General features: G+C 44.4%; 1 protein-coding gene across 3 annotated transcripts in view; it reads right to left on the bottom strand.

Moving 5' to 3' along the window:
• Positions 1-18,842, bottom strand: part of znf423 (zinc finger protein 423) — a 195,077-nt gene that overhangs the window by 19,737 nt on the left and 156,498 nt on the right. For all 3 annotated transcript variants that reach the window (XM_051135752.1, XM_051135755.1, XM_051135754.1), the window contains 2 exons: positions 7,506-7,637; positions 4,442-4,557 (listed from right to left, as the gene is read on the bottom strand). In XM_051135752.1, coding sequence (XP_050991709.1) covers positions 4,442-4,557; positions 7,506-7,637 — 248 coding nt within the window. The remainder of the gene's footprint in view (positions 1-4,441; positions 4,558-7,505; positions 7,638-18,842) is intronic.

The raw sequence follows: 18,842 nt of genomic DNA, 5'->3' as shown, positions 1-18,842 counted from the left end.
GGGCGCATAGGCCATGCCCGTCCATCCATTCAGTCTTGTTAACAAAATGCACACACGTTCAACTCTCCTTTCACCTGGGCAGGAGCGGGGGAAAACCCGGCACGGGTCAAGATGCAGGAATGGAGCTGTCCCTGTTCAATTCCTCACCTCCGTCACCACTCAGGTGGGCCCGGAGTGGATGTGGGGGACGGAGCGGATGGGAGTGATGCAGTGTGCCCGGTGAGCCATGGGCTGGTGCGAGTATCTCGGTTGGCCGGCCTCGGGGTGAGGCAGACAGTGACCGACAGGGTCCAGCGCTCCCCCTGCTGCTAAATGGACTGACCGGCCATATGCCCAGCGCCGCCGGCCTTATATCACTGTCACGCCGCGGCCGGGGGCTCACGTGGAGGGGTGGTGTGTTTGAACCATGCAGGAGATTTAGGTCACACCCCCCAAGCCCCTAAAATATTAAGTCATGGACCTGAGTAAGCTATTAACCTCACACCCTGCTACTTATAAAGACCCACCCACCAACACACACAGGCGGGCACTGGAGGGGGCTGCAGGGATGGTGGCCCATAGCTCACAAAGATGAATGGAACTTGGGCTAGGGCAGGATGCAGCTGACCCCAGCGGCCCGTGGCAGCCACTGTGGGCTGAGTTATTCACAGTCCTGCCCCTACTCAATCTGTCTGCCCCATAATCAGCACAGAGAGAGAGAGAAACCGCGAGAGAAACAATCGCCTTCATACAGTGGCACTAACCTAGCGGCAGTACATTAAGATTATAGTTAAGTTCTTAGCAGACACATTTTGCATTTACTATTTGGACTATTTAAGGAAAAATGCGAGTCAAACACACATCTAGAGCAGTGGTTTCCAACCACGTTCCTGGAGGCCCCCCAACACTGCACATTTTCTCTTCTCCCATCTCTCCTTTGTCTTACACACCCATTTCAGCTCTTGGAGTCTCTACTAATGAGCTGACGATCTGAATGAGGTGTGTTTGATTACGGAGATATGAAAAACATGCAGTGTTAGGGGGCCTCCAGGACTGTGGTTGGGAACCACTGATCTAGAGGACTACTACTCAACCCAGCCGGGACATGGACAACTGTCAAGCTTTGGGTTAGGTTTGGGTCAGATTTCATAAAACATGCTCAAACTGCTAGACTCCTACAACAAACTCTAACTCTGACTAATGCAAACAATAAGCAAAAGCACTTTAAGATTTTTATTAGTTCTTTGCACGTTTTAGTTGAGACACGTATGGCAACTGATGTACAAAGTGACTTCACACAGAAGTCATGTTCAAACCAAACTGCAATCTGTTGGTCAACGTGGTGAATTCATGTGAAAACACTTTTGTGAAATTCTTGATTGCACAGATTCCAACAGAAATGCTTTGTAAACACTACTTCCGCCTATGTCATGTGTGACATTTTCCAACATGACTTGGAATGCGTGAAGTCGATCTAGTGCAAGATGAGCATTTGTGGTTTCCTCAGCTGGGATCATGTAGAGCCCTTTGAAGCTGCAGTTTGGACCTTTAACCCATTGGGTCCCATTGAAGTTCACTATATGGAGAAAAATCCTGGAATGTTTTCCTCAAAAACCTTAATTTCCTTTCAACTGAAAAAAGAAAGACATGAACATCTTGGATGACATGGGGGTGAGTAAATTATCAGGACATTTCTATTCTGGAAGTGAACTAATCCTTAAAAACGCTGATTCTTAAACTATTATATTTGTGACCCTGGAGCACAAAACCAGTCATAAGGGTCAATTTGTTGAAATTGAGATTTATACATCATCTGAAACTTGACTAAATTAACTTTCCATTAATGTATGGTTTGTTAGGATAGGACAATATTTGGTCGAGATTCGACTATTTGAAAATCTAAAATCTGACAGAAAATTGTCTTTAAAGTTGTCCAAATGAAGTTCTTAGCAATGCATATTACAAATCAAAAATTATGTTTTGGTATAATCACTGTAAGCAATTTACAAAATATCTTCATGGAACATGATCTTTACTTAATATCCTAATATTATGATTTTTGTCATAAAAGAAAAATCGATAATTTTGACCCATTCAGTGAAATTTTGGCTATTGCTAAAAATGTACCCATGCTGGTTAAGACTGGTTTTGTGGTCCAGGGTCACATTTGGTCAGAACAATCAAGAAAAACTCCAAAAATGGCCATAAAAATCCTTCGACAATTCCGAATCCAGTGCTGATACTATCGGAGCATAAAGTTGCACCACTAAAGACAAGTCCCCCAAGGAGAATCAACCAGTTAGCAGTAACTTTTTTAACCAGTACATTTAGTTCTAGTCCTTTAGAAGGGACTGCGTGGGAAGAATGTGTGTGTGTGAGAGAGAGATTTAAATTCTGTCTGGCCCTTAGGCTTGGCTGAGATGTCTGCATTTGAGTTGGTGCTTAAATTGATACTATTTTTCACCTCACAGCTCTGTGATATCTCCAGCTAAACTTGAGTCAGCAGATGTGTCTCACTGCTCTGCCATGTCTGCCTCCGCTGGGAATCATTACCACGGGTCAGGAACATCCAGAGGTGCTTAAAACCAAACCACAGCCACTAGAATGTCTGTATTTCTATACAAAAACATCTTTTTGTTGGGGAATGAAGACACAAAACTCCTGGCCAAAAAAGAACAAAACTACACTGTGGTTCCACAGACTGTCAATAAAGCATCAAAAAATGACATTGATACATTGACAGCGATTAGCTGTGATGAACTGAAGATTTGAGGCTACGTACTTGAGCAGGAATAAATCGCTGTCATTGAAAACGCACATCAAGGTATACAGTGATGTCAAAAGAAAAGGGACTTTGGGAACCACGGTGTCATAAAGAAAAGTTATAGCAAAAAGTGTACGGAGTGTGGCAGCACTTTGTAAACGTGTGTGGCAGCGCTTACTCGCTAAAGTCTATATGTGTGTGAGTGTGTCAGTCTCTGAGTGGAGGGGTTCAGGGCCTCCCTCAGGGAACTCAGATAAAGGCTTCAGTAAAAGAGAGAGAGAGACTATACCTATCACAGCAGAAGAGACAGAAAGAGAAACAGATACAGAACAAAGACAAAAAGAAAGACAATGAAAGAGAGAAAGCAAGAAACAGAGACTCATCCGGAAAGAAATAATGTCAAGTGGACAAAGTGTGTTATTGTTACAGTAGGCAAACGGCTTTTGATGAACTGTCAGACATCAGATTGTGCTGTGAACTTGAGCGTGAACCTGTAGGGTATACAGTTGTCTGTACAGTATCTCTAACTGCTCAAGGCCATCTGAACTGTGATTAGTGTACATTCCTCCACACAGTGTATATATAGTGTTTAGTGGTGCAGTGGATCTCAGCTGGTTTTGTTTGATTTTGAGCCAATGCAGTACAAAAAGAGGTCATAATAGGTTATAATAAAGAAAATGTAGTAAAAGCAAACAAAATTAACATTTTGTGCATATGCGAGTACACAATGTCTATGAATCTGTTTTTTGTATAAGCATTGCAAATGTGAGTGCGAGTGGGCCCGGGACAGCATTCCCAGTTGTCTGCCCTGACGACGCACGCGCTTGTGTGTGTGTGGATGAATGTGAGTTCCAGCAGTCACAGCAGGTGGTGTGATTGATTTGCAGAGTAATGGGTCTAATCGTTACTGGCTTGAGGATGCACCTTGTTTTCCCCTTTAATTCCCTTATTAGCTGTGATCTGTGTCACATCTGTGTCTATCATGACTAACTGAGATCGACTACAGAATCCCACTATATTCCAAACATCACAAAGCAGATACACAAGGAGATTCACTGCACTTATGACACATAAAATTTGATCAGAAACCATTTAAATATGAACACTAGACTTTCTGGAATACTTTATTCTGACTGGTCAAATGTGGCCCTGGACCACAAAACCAGTCTTAAGTAGAACGGGTATATTTGTAGCAATAGCCAAAAATACATTGTATGGGTCAAACTTATAGATTTTTCTCTTTTTTTGCCAAAAAATATTTCGATATTAAGTAAAGATACTTTTTAGATTTTCAAATATTTGTATGAAATAGATGTATAAATCTCAATTTCAAAAATTTGACCCTTATGACTGGTTTTGTGGTCCAGGGTCACAAACAGGCCTGTGGTTGTTCTAGATGCATGCTTGTCTTATCACTCATCATGCCAAATGTGAGTAACAAATGGCTTTGGAATGTAAAGAGTTACTCATGTTTAAATGTATTAGGAACTGTAACAATGTGGGGTTTCCACTGAATTGGGAGTGCAGTATTTAAATAAAATAAAATAAAATACGGTGTCAGGGATACATATTTATGGCCAGTAAATGTTCTCAACTAACACTGGCAGGTCTTGTAAAAATGAATTTTGGACTCATTCCAGAAAGTCATGAATGTTCACCTGTTTTTGTTGGACTGCCATGTGGTTGTGCATTACTCACCTGGAGCTCAGTTTGGAAGAAGAACTTCTGCGGACACTGGGAGCAGTCGTATATCTTGTCTTCCTGTCCGTGGACGGCAAAGATGTGCTGCTGCAGCTTATTGGCCTGAACAAACACTGGGGAGAAAAAGACAGAAGGGAAACAGCAGTCAAACGATTGGCCGAAACGCTTTACCCAAGAGCGTACAGCGAATCGGCTGTGAAAATAGCTGATTCGATTAAGAACTAATCCTGAGGAATTAAAAAAAGAGAAAAATCCATGACTACCAACTTTCACGCTTTGAGTAGGAGAGGGAGAATAAAAATAATGAATTTTTTGGATTTGAGACAATGTGTCGGCACTGAGGAAAGAGGAAGGGGGAGGGGGGCGTCCTCAAATGAAAAGCTCTCAAACTCTCTTTATCGGAGAGCAGGGGATGACAGCCGGAGATGGAGGGAGAGACAGAGACAGACTAAAGTATCCCCACCAGACCTTGTGATATTTATCAATAAATCATTCCTCTTTCCTCGGGTTTTTAAATTCCGTTCGTGTATTTTTTTTTTTTTGTTTCAGTAAACTTAAGTTTGCTGTGTGTGGAGACTATGAATTATTGAGCGTCCCTGGAGGAGAAGGCATCCGCTTACTTATTCATGAGCCACACAGGAATAGTGTTAAAGTTTAAAAGAGGACTGCGTACCTGTAAGGGAGGAAAGAGGGGAAGAGAACGTGGTGTAGCCAAACAACTCGGTAAAGGTGAAAGAAAGACGGAGAACTAATCCGCAAGGAGGAAGAGAGAGAGGGAGACAAAGGGACGGACAAGGCAAAAGAACAAATGATTTGATCAGAGGGGTGGAGAGAAGGACGAATAGAGAAGCGAACGGGAGTGTACAGTGAATATGGAAGGAGCTGGAACTGGAAGAGGAGTAATAAAGAATGGGTGAGGGAAGAAAAAGATGAATCGAGTGTGAAATTATCTGGAGAATGGCGCGTTCCAGTGCTGGGGACAATATGGCCTCCAACACCAGTCTTTAATGTTGACAAGCTCAAGTAATGATTTCTGATTCCCAAAGGTTAGCTGACAAACAGTCCAAAGTGACTTTCAAACTTAGTGTGAGGAGACACACACACACCGGGCCTGTTTAACTAAATGCACACGTACACGGAGGGTCCTACCCTGGAGAGCGAGAGCGGATTACACTGCCTTTCTATAAACCTGCCCTTTATTCTCTGACCTCTCCTCTCTTGAACACACACACACACGGATCTTCTCACCTCAAAGACATTCAGCATGACAACTGGCCTACAGAAAAAGCTAGCAGTCTGTACGTGATACTTTACAGCGTGCAAAATGACCATTTTGATTTGATAAAGCCAGTTAACTGTGGGCTCTTGTTTGTCTATTCTACTGCAGTGCCTTCTGGTCCACTGACAGGGGCTCGATCTGCCCAGGGGTCATGAGTCCCACCAGGCATCACAGCGGGGAGATCAGCTCTCATTAGCTTTAGCATCAGCTCAGCAGGTCGCCTGCACGAACCGCAGCCTCCTGTCTTGGCCACGTTGAACTTTATTAACCATTGTGTGCTTCTGCATAAAGAGCGTGTCATAATATCTCTCCTCCATCTCAAAGCTAGAGAAACTGATCTTGATTTATATTATGTAGCATGTATATGTATAGTATGCATGTGTATTTTGATCTTTTATGCATTTAAGTCGATCCGTGTTCTCAAAGCGAGTCCATGTCTGGTTTTTCCTCTCTCTCGCCAGGATGAACAATGAATTTAATAGTTAATTCAGTTCAATTAGCAGGACAAGGAGGAGAAATGGAGCAGAGGAATGGAGGGGAGAGAGAGGGGGTGAGTGGTGGTGTTGAGAGAAGGGGAAAAAAGAAAGAGACCCACACCACACGGGTATATTTGTAGCAATAGCCAACAATACATTGTATGGGTCAAAATTTATTAGGATATTAAGTAAATCATGTTCCATGAAGATATTTTGTAAATTTCCTACCATAAATATATCAAAACTTAATTGTTTTGATTAGTAATATGCATTGCTAAGAACTTCATTTGGACACTTTTAAAGGCGATTTTCTCAATATTTTGATTTATTATTTTATTTTTTTGCACTGTCAGATTCCAGATTTTCAAATAGTTGTATCTCAACTAAATATTGTCTTATCCTAACAAACCATACATCAATGGAAAGCTAATTTATTCAGCTTTCAGTGATGTATGAACCTCAATTTCATAAAATGGACTCTTATGACAGGTTTTGTGGTCCAGGGTCACATATGAAATGGGAAAAGTGAAAAGAAGGGAACAGAAAAGACTAAAATGAAAAAAATGAGACCGAAAGAAAAAAGTTGAGGAAAAACAGATGAGAAAACAAGATGACAAAAGAAGAGAAGAGGAGAAAAAACTAAAAAAGGAGAACAGGATAAACAAAAAGAGAGAGAAAACAAGTGCAAAGAAGAGAACAGAAGACTAAAAGTAAAGAGAAGAGAAGAGAAGAGAAGAGAAGAGAAGAGAAGAGAAGAGAAGAGAAGAGAAGAGAAGAGAAGGGCACTAAAGATGAGGCAAGAGGAGAAGAAAAGTGATGGAACAAGATAAGAAACTGAAAGGAAATGAGAAAAAAAGAGACAGATCAGATGAAAATACAATTAAAAAAATAATGTAGGCAAAAAAGAAAAAAAAAAGATAGAGAGAAGATAGGACAAAACTAAAATAAAAACTAAAAAATGGAATGAGACAAGAAGAGAAGACGATAGTTACGATGAGATGGAAAAACTAGATAACAAGGGGTGAGATAAGGTGTAAAACAGTGAAGCAGAAGTAGGGACAGACAAGAAGGAAAGAGATGACAAAAAAAGTAAAGACACTTTTGCATGCAATCCTACATGAGGGAATGTCCTAAATGGTGCTTAATTGACTGTAGTTGGCCACATGTATGACCATGTGACCGTACACTGTGTGCACTTACCCTCTCATCGCTGGCAGTGTGTATCCTCCCCACCTCCCCCAAACTCTTTGACTGCCCCTGACCCTATGACCTCAACCCCACCAACCCCCCGGGCGGGACCCCTCACCTGTAAAGCAGACGGGACACTTGAAGGTGCCTCCCATGCCCTCGAAGCTGTGCTCGATCAGGTGACACAGGAGCTTGGCCGGAGAGTCAAACATCTGGTTACACAGCTTGCACTCATGATTGATGCCTTCCTCTGCAACACAAGAGCACGATACAACAGGTTACACACACCAGCAGGGTCAGACAGAGAGAATGAGAGACAGAAAGACACAGACACACGCTGCCAAAAGACAAGGCACGACATTTTTACACATTAACCGTCTGCGAGGGCGTCTCGTAAGCAAGTCTCTGAGATCTCTCGAGCGAACGGGGTCATTTTTCTGTTTCTTCCTGTCCTTGCACATCATTTGTGGTCCCAGGCTTATAATCTTCAGCTCTGGACAGTATGACCACCCGTCCCATTCCTCCTCCCCCTCCTCTGCCCAGTGCCGTCTCTTTCCCGGCCGGTAATTGCCTGCTGCCCCCCCAGTGCTGCAGGCTCTGTGCCCTCCCTCTGCCCGCTGCTCTATTTTAAGCCTGCCTGAGTGACATCAGTGCCGCCCCCTGCTGGTGAGGGACAGATGAAAGGTGGGCGTCGTGTCCTGGCTGGACGCCTCTGCTCTCGTCTTATCACCCACCCGCCACACAGGCCTGAGCCCGGCCCGCCTGCCTGCGCTCCATCAGACACCCGCCGCCGGACTCCCACCCCGATCCCCCGAACCCCTAACTGAGCCCTGGGGTACGGTAGACGCCGACACAGCGCCGCCTCCCAGACCCCCGTCTTCCCAAAGCGTTCAGCACCCCGCCGGCCCGTGCAGACAGGCCCGAAGAGTCCCGCTGCTGAGCTACGGGGTGCGCGGAGGGTTAATAAAGTCTTCAATCATATATCCCCACCATCACCCTGACCTCCACCTCCCACCCCTCCCTTCCAAAAGCCACCTCCGCCGATTCCAATCTCCGCTCCGTCTCAAAGGCCCACACAAGGGTGCTCTAATCCCCGTTTGAAAGGAGCGGGAGGAGAGGCGGAGGGGGCAGTGAGAGTGTAGGGGGGGGATTGGCAAGGGCACCGCTTTGGTCTGTCCTCCCCCACTGCCTCCTAAAAGACATTGCATTCGGGAGGGGTAGAGGATTCCTTTCTGGGAGAATGAAAGCAGCGGCGGACAGAGGTTACGACTGGGTTTAATATGTCAAATGCCTTTTGGAGAAAATCTGCTCTAGTTCGGGGGGGCCGAGGTTTGAACGAGACCAGATCGTCTCGAGATACAAGACAAGATCCGTTTCGCGGATGCAGACTGAACGAACGTTACGCGCAAGGATGGGGATGAGAGGGGTGCAACACCAAGTGAAAAATTGATTCTTTTCTGGGAGAATGAAAGCAGCAGCAGACAGGGGTTATGACTAGGTTTAGTGTATCAAATGCTTTTGGAGACAAATCTGAACTATGGTAGTTAAGGGAATGTTTTGTATGAGGCAAGATCCAGTGCACGGCTGTGAAGGAACCAAATACCACGCACACAAAAATGCTATTCTTTATCAGCATTTTTCAGATTTACTTGAATCTTGTCTTGTACAAATCATTCTCAAAACTAGGGGAGATTTTTCTCCAAAAGACATTTGACACACCAAAGCTAGTCACACAGCAAACAATGACTTCTTAATGTGTTTTTAATGAGTGGTTTTTGACTTGTTTTTCAGTCAAAATACGTAATAAATCTTACAAGACATTTATTTGAGAATTAACACTGTAAGATAATAAGACAATGTACCAAAAATGAACCAAAAATTGAGAAGAATGAAACAAGGACAAGTAAAGGAAAAGGAAGCAGCGAGGTTACACCTGGGTTTAGTAGTTCTGAGGGAGAATCTACACTAAAAAGATGAGACAACATCTGTTCCACGGGTAAGGACGCACCGAACGATATGCACACGGATAGAAACAAGAGGGAAGCGAGACCAAAGTGAAAAATTGGGAAAAATGAGAGAAAGAGAGTTAGAGGAAGCGAATTCTGCTAAAGAAAGCAGAAAGCAAAGGGATAATTGGGCTGTCCAACACAAAGTAATGGTAGCCAAGGGGCCTGTGAGCATGTGTGTTTCCGCATGCGTGTGTGTGTGTGCAGTAAAAGTAAGCCTCGCTCCGAGAGAACCGCAGTTGATCAGTAAGTACGGAACATGCTCCATCATCTATTTTCCAGTCTGCGCAGAAACACTAAGCTCTCCACTTCATTGTGTGTGTGTGTGTGTGAGTTTCTTTCTATATGAGAGAGTGATGGGGCTACGTTGGGATTACAGTTGCTTGTTACTGCAAACCAGACTAGTGCTGTCAGGGAGAGCATTTGATCAGTGAGGCTGACACAAAGGTCTCAGAGAGGGGGACTGCAGTGTGCTAGGGGAGCCATCACACCACTAAAGAGGAGAAGACAGACGTGTAGAGTGCAGCAGAGGGCCTAGGAAGTGCATGACAACAACACGCTCTTTCATAACTGAAACTAACTGGGGGTTAAAAAAAGAACAAAAGGACTTTACAAGCACTGCGACACATTGTGAAAGGCAAACCGAAGAGATTTCAGAATTCCTTCCCTTCATCTCGGAAAGCATTGATGCTTGGCATGTTGTGTATATATATGTACACAGTGCCGTTTGCATGTCGCTTGATCGAAAGCACCCGATTTATCCGGAATCGGATTATTGAGAGAGGTTAAACGTTTTAACTGCCGTCCACCCTTTCTCCTCAAAGACTCTCACCCTATATTCATCGCTGCTTAGAGCCTGTGTTAAGCAAAGCAGGATGGGAGGGAGGAAAAATAGAGATATAAGAGCAGCTAGAGGCAGGGATGTGCGTCTGAGAGAATATTTAACTGGAATTGAGAGGGAAAGAACAAGAAGGAAAAAAAAAAAGAAAACTGGCCGCCTCTAAAGGTATGCAGCATCTTAATTGAGAAACGGCATGAAGCCGCCACACATTCGCAGAATCACTGATGAGGGCTTTCCAGGACATCGATTGAGGGAGGGAGGCGGAGAGGGAGCGCGAGAGAGAAACGGCAAGAGGATCGAATCAAGAAAACAGCAATCGTGCAAACAGATAGGTGGAAAGCAAATGAGTAAAAGACGTATTCATGTGGTATTCCAGGTTGTTATTCCACCGACTGAACAGTCCTTGCCGCTGCGCCTCTGCAGTGGCTGCTGCTGCAAAGCTTGGCCAATGTGCTTCCAGCTAATTGACCAGGGGGAGCCAGGTGGCGCCCTGGCCTGCGCCGCTCCTCTGGGACGGGCCCATCTATATGAGAGTGCCTCCCTCCTTCCATCTTGCTCTCTCTCTCGCTCTCTCCACCCATCACCCCCTGTAGCGTGCACTGGCACACAAATGAGCTGTGTAGATGGGAGCTGCACATCCCATGTGGCTCGGCACCTCTCGCCTGGCCCTGAGGCCCGCGGCCCCGGCCCCCGGATTGATGGCCCGAGCGGTGGAGAGGCAGAGCGGGAGAGCTGTGGGAGACGAGGGGAAGGAGGGGAGCGAGCTGGGGCGAAAGGGGGTGGAGGTAGCGGGCTTCTCTAGGGGGCGAGCTCAAGGTGTGTTGCCATGGCAACTCAGAGAGGGAGAGCAGGGAGAAGCGGCGGCGTGCTGAGCTTGACCCGTGCTGGTGGGGGTGGCAATGTGGGCCAAAACCGAGTACACACACACACACACGCACACACACTCACTCCTACTGCAGGGCTAGGGGGGTCTCGAGAGCTCTTGCTTCCTACTCTTTCTTTTCTTTCTTTCTTACACACAAACAGCGAGTGCTGCATTGCTGAAACAATCCCAGGAGCCATCTCTCTACTTTCACACCATACACGCACACAGTGAGTCACTCCGTCACGTCTCCTTTATACAACTTTCATTCATGCCCGAAAAGTTAAACCCAGCCCTCGTTGACTCGACAAAACACACTCGCGGCCCGACGGCGATGCTGAGAGCAAAGTGGGGGACACGACTAACTCATCCGTGTTCTTTCCTGGCTGTCGGTCTGATTCACACGTTTCCTATTATCTGCAGCAAATATTTCCGGAACGCTCTCTCTCTTGCTCTCCCTCTTTATCTGGCTGCCAAACGGGATGGAGTCTCCGGCTCCAGATATTTTTGGCAAACGTGGACGGCATATGGAGTTGACCAGCTTGGAATCTCCTATCAGATTACATAACAGTAGGACGCTGGATCCCTCTACCCTGCAGAAACCGACCTTCATGCAAACAAGCAAACAAACAAACTCTCCATCCAAAGCGCACACCACCTCTTCGCTCGTCTACTTCCTCCATAGCCGTCGTGCGCGCCTAAACTCATGGTGCGTCCTCGCTTATTCGTCGCCGTCTACCCTGCTGGTTTGGTTGTCTTGTTGACTCAGGCTGGTGCACGGATGAGTGTGGTAAATTTCTACCAACTGTGGTTATTGACTCAGAGCTTAACCAAGCCATTGAGACCCATAGTCCTGTATAAAGTGCCACACTGAACTTCATGTTTAAACCTGGTGGCGTGTATATGAGTATAAAAGACATACTGACACAGTACGCAAATATGTAGGTAAGTGTTTGGCTAACACATTGCAAGCTGTAACAAACATAGTTTGTGTAGTTTTAAGAACTAGCCAGCAGGATGGTTCCTAGAGAACCAATTTTCCCCTCAGGCTGTTTTCCAGGTTGCATTTGCACCGGTAGGAGGAACTCTGAAGCGGCCAACGTCAATAACTGTGAATGGAGGGTGCCGTGATCAGAACTGATAATGGAGAACGCAAACGCACAATTTATGTGATTGAAAGAGCAAAAAGTAGGGCTAAGAGTCAAAATCTCCTATGACAACTTGCAGTGTTACATACCATCAAAGCTGAGAAAAGACTACAGACAACAGATAAAAGCAGTTATCGCTGTTTTCCATGTTCGTGGAGTAAATATGTTGTAATGGCTTTTTAAAAATGCCGGGTAGCCGACAGTCATATGTGTTCGGCCAATCTGCCTACACTTGAGTCACTGGTTTTTCCTATAGAGCTGTTTTAGGAGCAAATAGAGTTCCTAGAACTGAAATCATTCCTCCAGTTCCTGGAGTGCAAACATGCCAAAAAGCAGGTACTTTCGCCAATAGTTCTAGGAACTGTGAAAAGGTTACTATCAAACATCTGTGTCTTTAACGCGTATAGATAGATAGATAGATAGATAGATAGCATCAGCTTGTACAATGCGTTTCAGGTTTAAGGGTTAATCTTACTGGGAGGTCTCGTCAATATCACACTCTTCATTACGACTGCTGCCTCAGGTCTCCAAGCGGCACAGAATCAAATTAGCTTTCCGAAGTCTGATTATGCCTTGTTACTACCAGGGTGCTCTCATCCAGAGAACTTCATTACCCATAATGCACTACAGGAGCAGCTGCACAAGTCTCACACTGTGTTTAGTTTATCAGCCAATGAATTGCCCCCTATAATAAACCCACCACATACTCTTCCAATCAAAGTGCTCTGTTTATAACAAGAGCCACCCTCCTAATTTCTTCTCCACCAATCAGTACATGTCAGCAGGTCTAGCCCCCTATGAGGCAGGCTGGTCTGGCTGCAGTGTTGATGGCCACCCAGTGCTCCCACTGAGGCAGCGCTCTCTCATTTCCAGCACACACAGATAAAAAGACTGCACACTGTGCTGCAGATAGAGTCTGCAATCAAAACAGAGCTCAAATCATGGATAAAACATGCATGTTTACCGCATACAGCACAGCGCTCTGACCTTGCAATGCCTGACAAAATGGAGCAAGACTGTTTAAAGCTGAGGCTTTTTAACGACTAAAACTGAATTACGAAAAATTAATACGCATTGCTCTGTTGCCAGGGCAAATGACATGCGTGCCCATGCATACATACGCACGCAAACAGTAACCCACCCACATCCTCTTGTACATACAAACCACCCCCGACCTCACAGTCATACACACTTGAGGACCTGATTGTTAGCGTGTAATATATGCACAGCTATTTGTGTTTTGAATGTTAATTGAATGCTGGAAAGTGCCGGTGGGGGAATAGTTCTAATCAGCATACCAATAAACCCTTCACATGATAAAGTCTTTATAAGAAGCACTTACTCCCATGGCCTCCATATACCTCAACAGTCACTGTACACCTCCCTTTCTCTCCCTCACCCATCTCTTTCCTATCATCCGCATGTCCTCGTACCTTCCTAGATGGCGCGAATGCAAAACAGCCGTGAATCCAACACGTGTTACCATATGCTTCGGAGATTAAATAATAGTACATCTAGACTATAAAACGAGGAACGAGAAGCATGTGTGGTGTTGAGGCGAATGCATGAGTCACCATGGCAACGCAAAAGCATGAATAATACGCTCAATGAAGAATTATTACCCGTATAATAAACTCCTCAGAACAGCCAGGTGACTTGGCCGGGGCCTTGTTAAAAGCGAGATGTAGAGCAACACGTAGAAGACACAAATCTATATTTCAAGGTCAAAGTGAGCCGTGACTCCTTTGCCAACTGCAAACTTTTATTGGAAGTGGACACACGCGTGAGCGCGCCCGCGCTCGCACAGCCCCAGATTGCTAATTGCAGTATAGAGGGTAATTATGGCTCTGGTGAGTGGTCAGCGGAGTATGTGCTGGCCAGTGCTGTTGGCCGGACCTGGTCTTTGTGGGGTCTTATTGAATTTGAGGCCTGGTGCAGTGAATTTGGAGTTGGCTGAGCTGTTGGTCGGCTGCACACACACTGTCTGTCTCTCTCTAATGCTGCAATCTGCCACACGACTTTCCGAAGACATGACGGGTTGCTTTCGATCACAATGGCTGCCAGAGGACGCAGCTGCCTTTACTATTACAAACACACACAATGGTCACATTCAACAAAGTATACACAACAGTGCTCTAAAAGGGACAATATGGCTGTGTAAACAGTAAGCGTTTAAGCTCTTTGTGCGCATATGCGTGTTCATTTGTGTATATGTATATTTATACATGTATGCACATGTGCGTTTAATCCACGCCCCTGGGTGCGCCGGAGGCTTTTTAACCACGAGATCTTTTAAAAGCAATATCCATGAGCCATTCCACCACAATTGCTCATTGTCGGTTGTCCCTTTGGGACACGGACGGATCCCTGGGACTTCATTTCTGTCCTCCCCCACAGCTCGTTCAACCCATTGAACCCAAAACCACATCAGCTGTATTCGAACCACATCCCCTACTTCCGAAACAGGTCGCCTATGCCTACCTCCGCTTCCACGTCCCCTTAGCTTTCATCTCTCTCCCGTTTTTTCTCTATTAGGACACGTCTACGTCTTTGGTTGGCTGGTTGTGAATTATCTGCTCACTAAGGAAGGGGGAAAAATTCTGAGCAAATATGAGGAAGCAGCAGGATGCTAATAATGCACCTCCAGCTGTTCAAGTTAACCTGCAAATGTGTCCATCTGTACCTCCAGAGAAAGAGGGAGACAGAGAGAGAAAGATGAAATGCAGGAGAGGATGGAGAGGGAGGGAGTTATACAAATGAAAAGAGATTGAAAGGATAAATGCGCTCACATGAAAAAAACAACAACGATGGTGGTGGAAATAAAATGGTGGATATTTTGAAAGAGCTAAGAAAAGGGGGACAGTTAGACTGAAGGGATGAGAGAGAGAAAGAGAGAGGGGTCCTGGCAGTAAGCCGGCTCTATGTGGATGATTGTGAGCAGTCGGAGTGACCTTGCTGCGTCTGGACCGTCCCCGCCCCCTGCCCTGCGTCCGACTGTGCCCTGCCTTTGGACCCTCACCCAGGGCCAAAACACACACACACAGCCATCCTGCTGGGGCCTCTAGGGATCACAGGCGCATATCATATAGACGCACACACTTAATATCACGCTAAATAATGCTTGCACATATGCACAAATCACACTTTTAATGAAGACACTACATCATTTGTAGGTCATGTGTATGAACCTCTGCCAAAAACTCCCATGGACGCCCCCCTCCTCTCCCTTCCATCACAATCTTTCCTCTCGCTGTTCTCAGTTGGTGCGTCTATAGACTCTTCCTCTGTAAATACTGTCATATCAAAGATCTTCAGTGGCTGTTTTATGTGGATGTTTACAAACTGATCTGAGACACATCATCAGCACCGATGATCAGAGAGCCGAGACTGTTAGGGGAGTTCATTGAAAAGAGAAGAGCTGCGGTTCCCTACATATCTGCACGTATCTGTGGGGGAGAGAGGGGAACGCTCGAGCGCAGCGACAAAGGGGAAGAATGGAGGACGGTGATGGAGAAGTGCAGAAATCCAGGTTATCAGAGCTGGTAAGAGTGTGATAAATGTAATTAAGGGATTAGATTAGTCACATCCGCTCCATCCGCTCACCTACAAGGGTGCAAAAACAAGTCTTTTTTGCAAGACTTTTTAATTAAAAGTGAACGCCGTTCTTTCTATGCCACTAGCGGCACCAGTGGAATTGCCAAAACAAGAGTTTCTAAACAGGTTTTGCAAAACACTCCTGCCGCCCCCTCTTCGCTGTCTGACACTGGTGAACTCATAAAATGCACCGATTTAAATTTATAATTAAGGAACTGTCTGTGAATTGGACTAGTATTTGCACCGCATGACGAAATTTGTGGAAAATATATACCAAAACATATTAAAACATTACTCTCAGACCACTCATTCTGTTCTCATGCCGTGAAAAATGCATCACGAAGCAGAGGAAACCAACAACGCACCAACAGACAAGAAAGAGCAGGTCGTTTTTGGTACAAAAGTATCAGCTTTCGAATTCTGTCATTTAGTAAGAAAGTCAAACAATAGATCACTGTAGCAGCATATATACTGATCTCATCTCTTCGTCTTTACTAGTTATTGCATGAAGCAAACGTGAATGAACATCAGAAGGTAGCTTGTTACAACCGTGGAAGGAGGTCAGTACACACAATTTTTCCAAGTTCAAATCCATCGATGTTAAAGGAGAAGTTCACTTTCAGACCAAAAATTTACAGATAATTTACCCACCCCCTTGTCATCCACGATGTTCATGTCTTGCTTTCTTCAGTCATATAGAAATTGTTTTTTGAGGAAAATATTTCAGGATTTCTCTCCATATAGTGGACTTCTATAGTGCCCCGAGTTTGAATTTCCAAAAGCTAGCTCTGCGTGAACTCCGGTGTATTCCGGTTCAATATAGTTAGGGCAGGTCGAAAAACTCCCATCTCATTTTCTTCTCCAACTTCAAAATCGTTCTACATTGCTGTTTTACCTTTTTTGTAAAGGACGTTTGATCTTCTTTGCATGTTCACTTTGTAAACAATGGGTCGGTACTTCTGCAGCGATGTAAGACGTTTTTGAAGTTGGAGAAAAAAAATTAGATGGGTGTTTTTCGACCTGCCCCAACTGTATTGAAATGGAATACACAGAGTTTACGCAGAGCTAGACAAGACGAGTATTCGAGGTTAAAAAGTATATAAACTGTCATTTTTTTTTTTTTTTAGAAAATAACAGATTGTTTTGCAAGATAAAACCCTTATTTCACAGCTGGGATCATTTAGAGCTGTGTTTAAACTGCATTTTGGAAGTTCAAACTCGGGGGCACCATAGAAGTCCACTATATGGAGAGAAATCCTTAAATATTTTCTTCAAAAAACAATTTCTTGACCATGAAGAAAGCAAGACATGAACATCTTGGATGGCAAGGGGGTGAGCAAATTATCTGTAAATTTTTGTTCTGGAAGCGAACTTCTCCTGAAATATACTTTTTTTGTATGACAAAATGGCAGCGTTATGGTCAGATCACCTGCCAATCAAACTCCCCGCAAGGTTCATCTGTCCATCATGTCTGGAACCTCAAATTCGATTCAAAATAAGACACCAAATTCTCAAAAGTTGCATTTTTCCTCAACATTTGGTCACATGATGCAGTATTCAGAGTTAAACTCTGGTCATGTCCAAAACACCATTGGTTGTTCTGAAAGCCTTTGTTTACACTCTGTTTGCAAATGGTTTACTACATTATCGCAACATACTAAACTGGATACTTTAACATGGAAAAAATTATGCACACACACACAACCTTGTTCGTTACTGTGCTTCCTCAAATCATGTGCAGGAGCCGTGTTTGCGTCTCAAATGACTGTTCTATCCCCTGTGCAGGGCGCTGCCTTTGATGTGACTTAATGGAAAGGTTTCTTTCTGCAGATTAGGGAATAGGGAACGACTGAGCAGTTTGAAAGAAGGCCCATCTTCCCTCAGGACTGCAACATGCTCTATGCCTGCATGATATCTTCTCTGCATGCCACTTCCTCTGAGCCTTCATCTCCCAGCATGCCTTGCCCAGCTCCTCTGAGTCTAAATCTCCCAGCATGCTTCTCTCCCCACCCCTCACCCCACCCCACCCACAGAGACTGGCCAGGCCATAGTGCACCTGTGAGTTTCCATGGTTACCCAAACCCATGCCTTTTGTGATGCTAGTATCACATACTCAAATACAAACAAATCAATAAATAATGCTGTATTAATTATTCGAAGGCCAAGATTAAATATACATGTGTTTAGAGATTTGTTTGTGCGTTCAGACAGCAGCAGGGCTTTTAAAAGCGCCATCTTGGATACGGCATTCCCAATTCGGACAATGACTCCCAGATGACGCTGACGCACTTACAGACACAGAAAACAAAAGCCCTCATTTCCTGCTGCTGGAGAGAATCCTAGTCGCTCAGCATCACGTTCAAGTGTAAGAATGTGAGGGAATTGTTTGGAAAATGACTAAAGAATCTCATATAGAAAATCCAAAATGCTTTCTTACAATCTTTATCAGATGTTCTCCAAATGCAATTTGAATTTACAATTATTTACGGTTATGGAAGGTCACATGCTCTGGATGTGTGCTTCAAAAAACTAGAGTAAGAAATGAATTAAGATTGTTACTAAAGTGGCTGTTCTGAAAAGTCCGGACCCCCTGTATTGATTTAATTCTCTTTTTAAATCAGATGGGATGGCAGCAGTACTCGAACCACCAACTGTTCCCAAAAAGGTTTTGGCAAAAAGATCTACATTCATTATAAAGGTGCACCAGGCAGAGAAACAAGAAATTTAGCTTTAGTTAAAGCATTTGGCAAAGGTCAAAATAAACCAGGAGAAGTGTTAAGAAAAAATAATATACTCCAGACATTTCTATCCAAATGGGATTAAATAGAAGTCCCCTGAGTTAGTCCAAAATAAGTCATCAATTTGCTCTGTAATTCTTACAGAGGTTGTCTAATTTTTCACAGACATTTAAAAATACAGCACAAATTTACCTGATACTCCTCAGGGAAAACTAGTCCCGTCCAAACAGTTATTTTGTCACTTTTACTTGAATTCGTTCATCCCC

The sequence above is a fragment of the Labeo rohita genome, chromosome 18, assembly GCF_022985175.1.
Source record: "Labeo rohita strain BAU-BD-2019 chromosome 18, IGBB_LRoh.1.0, whole genome shotgun sequence".
NCBI classification, from domain to species: Eukaryota; Metazoa; Chordata; class Actinopteri; order Cypriniformes; family Cyprinidae; genus Labeo; species Labeo rohita.
The sequence above is the reverse complement of the archived record's forward strand: the minus strand, read 5'-3'. Positions and strand labels throughout refer to the sequence as shown.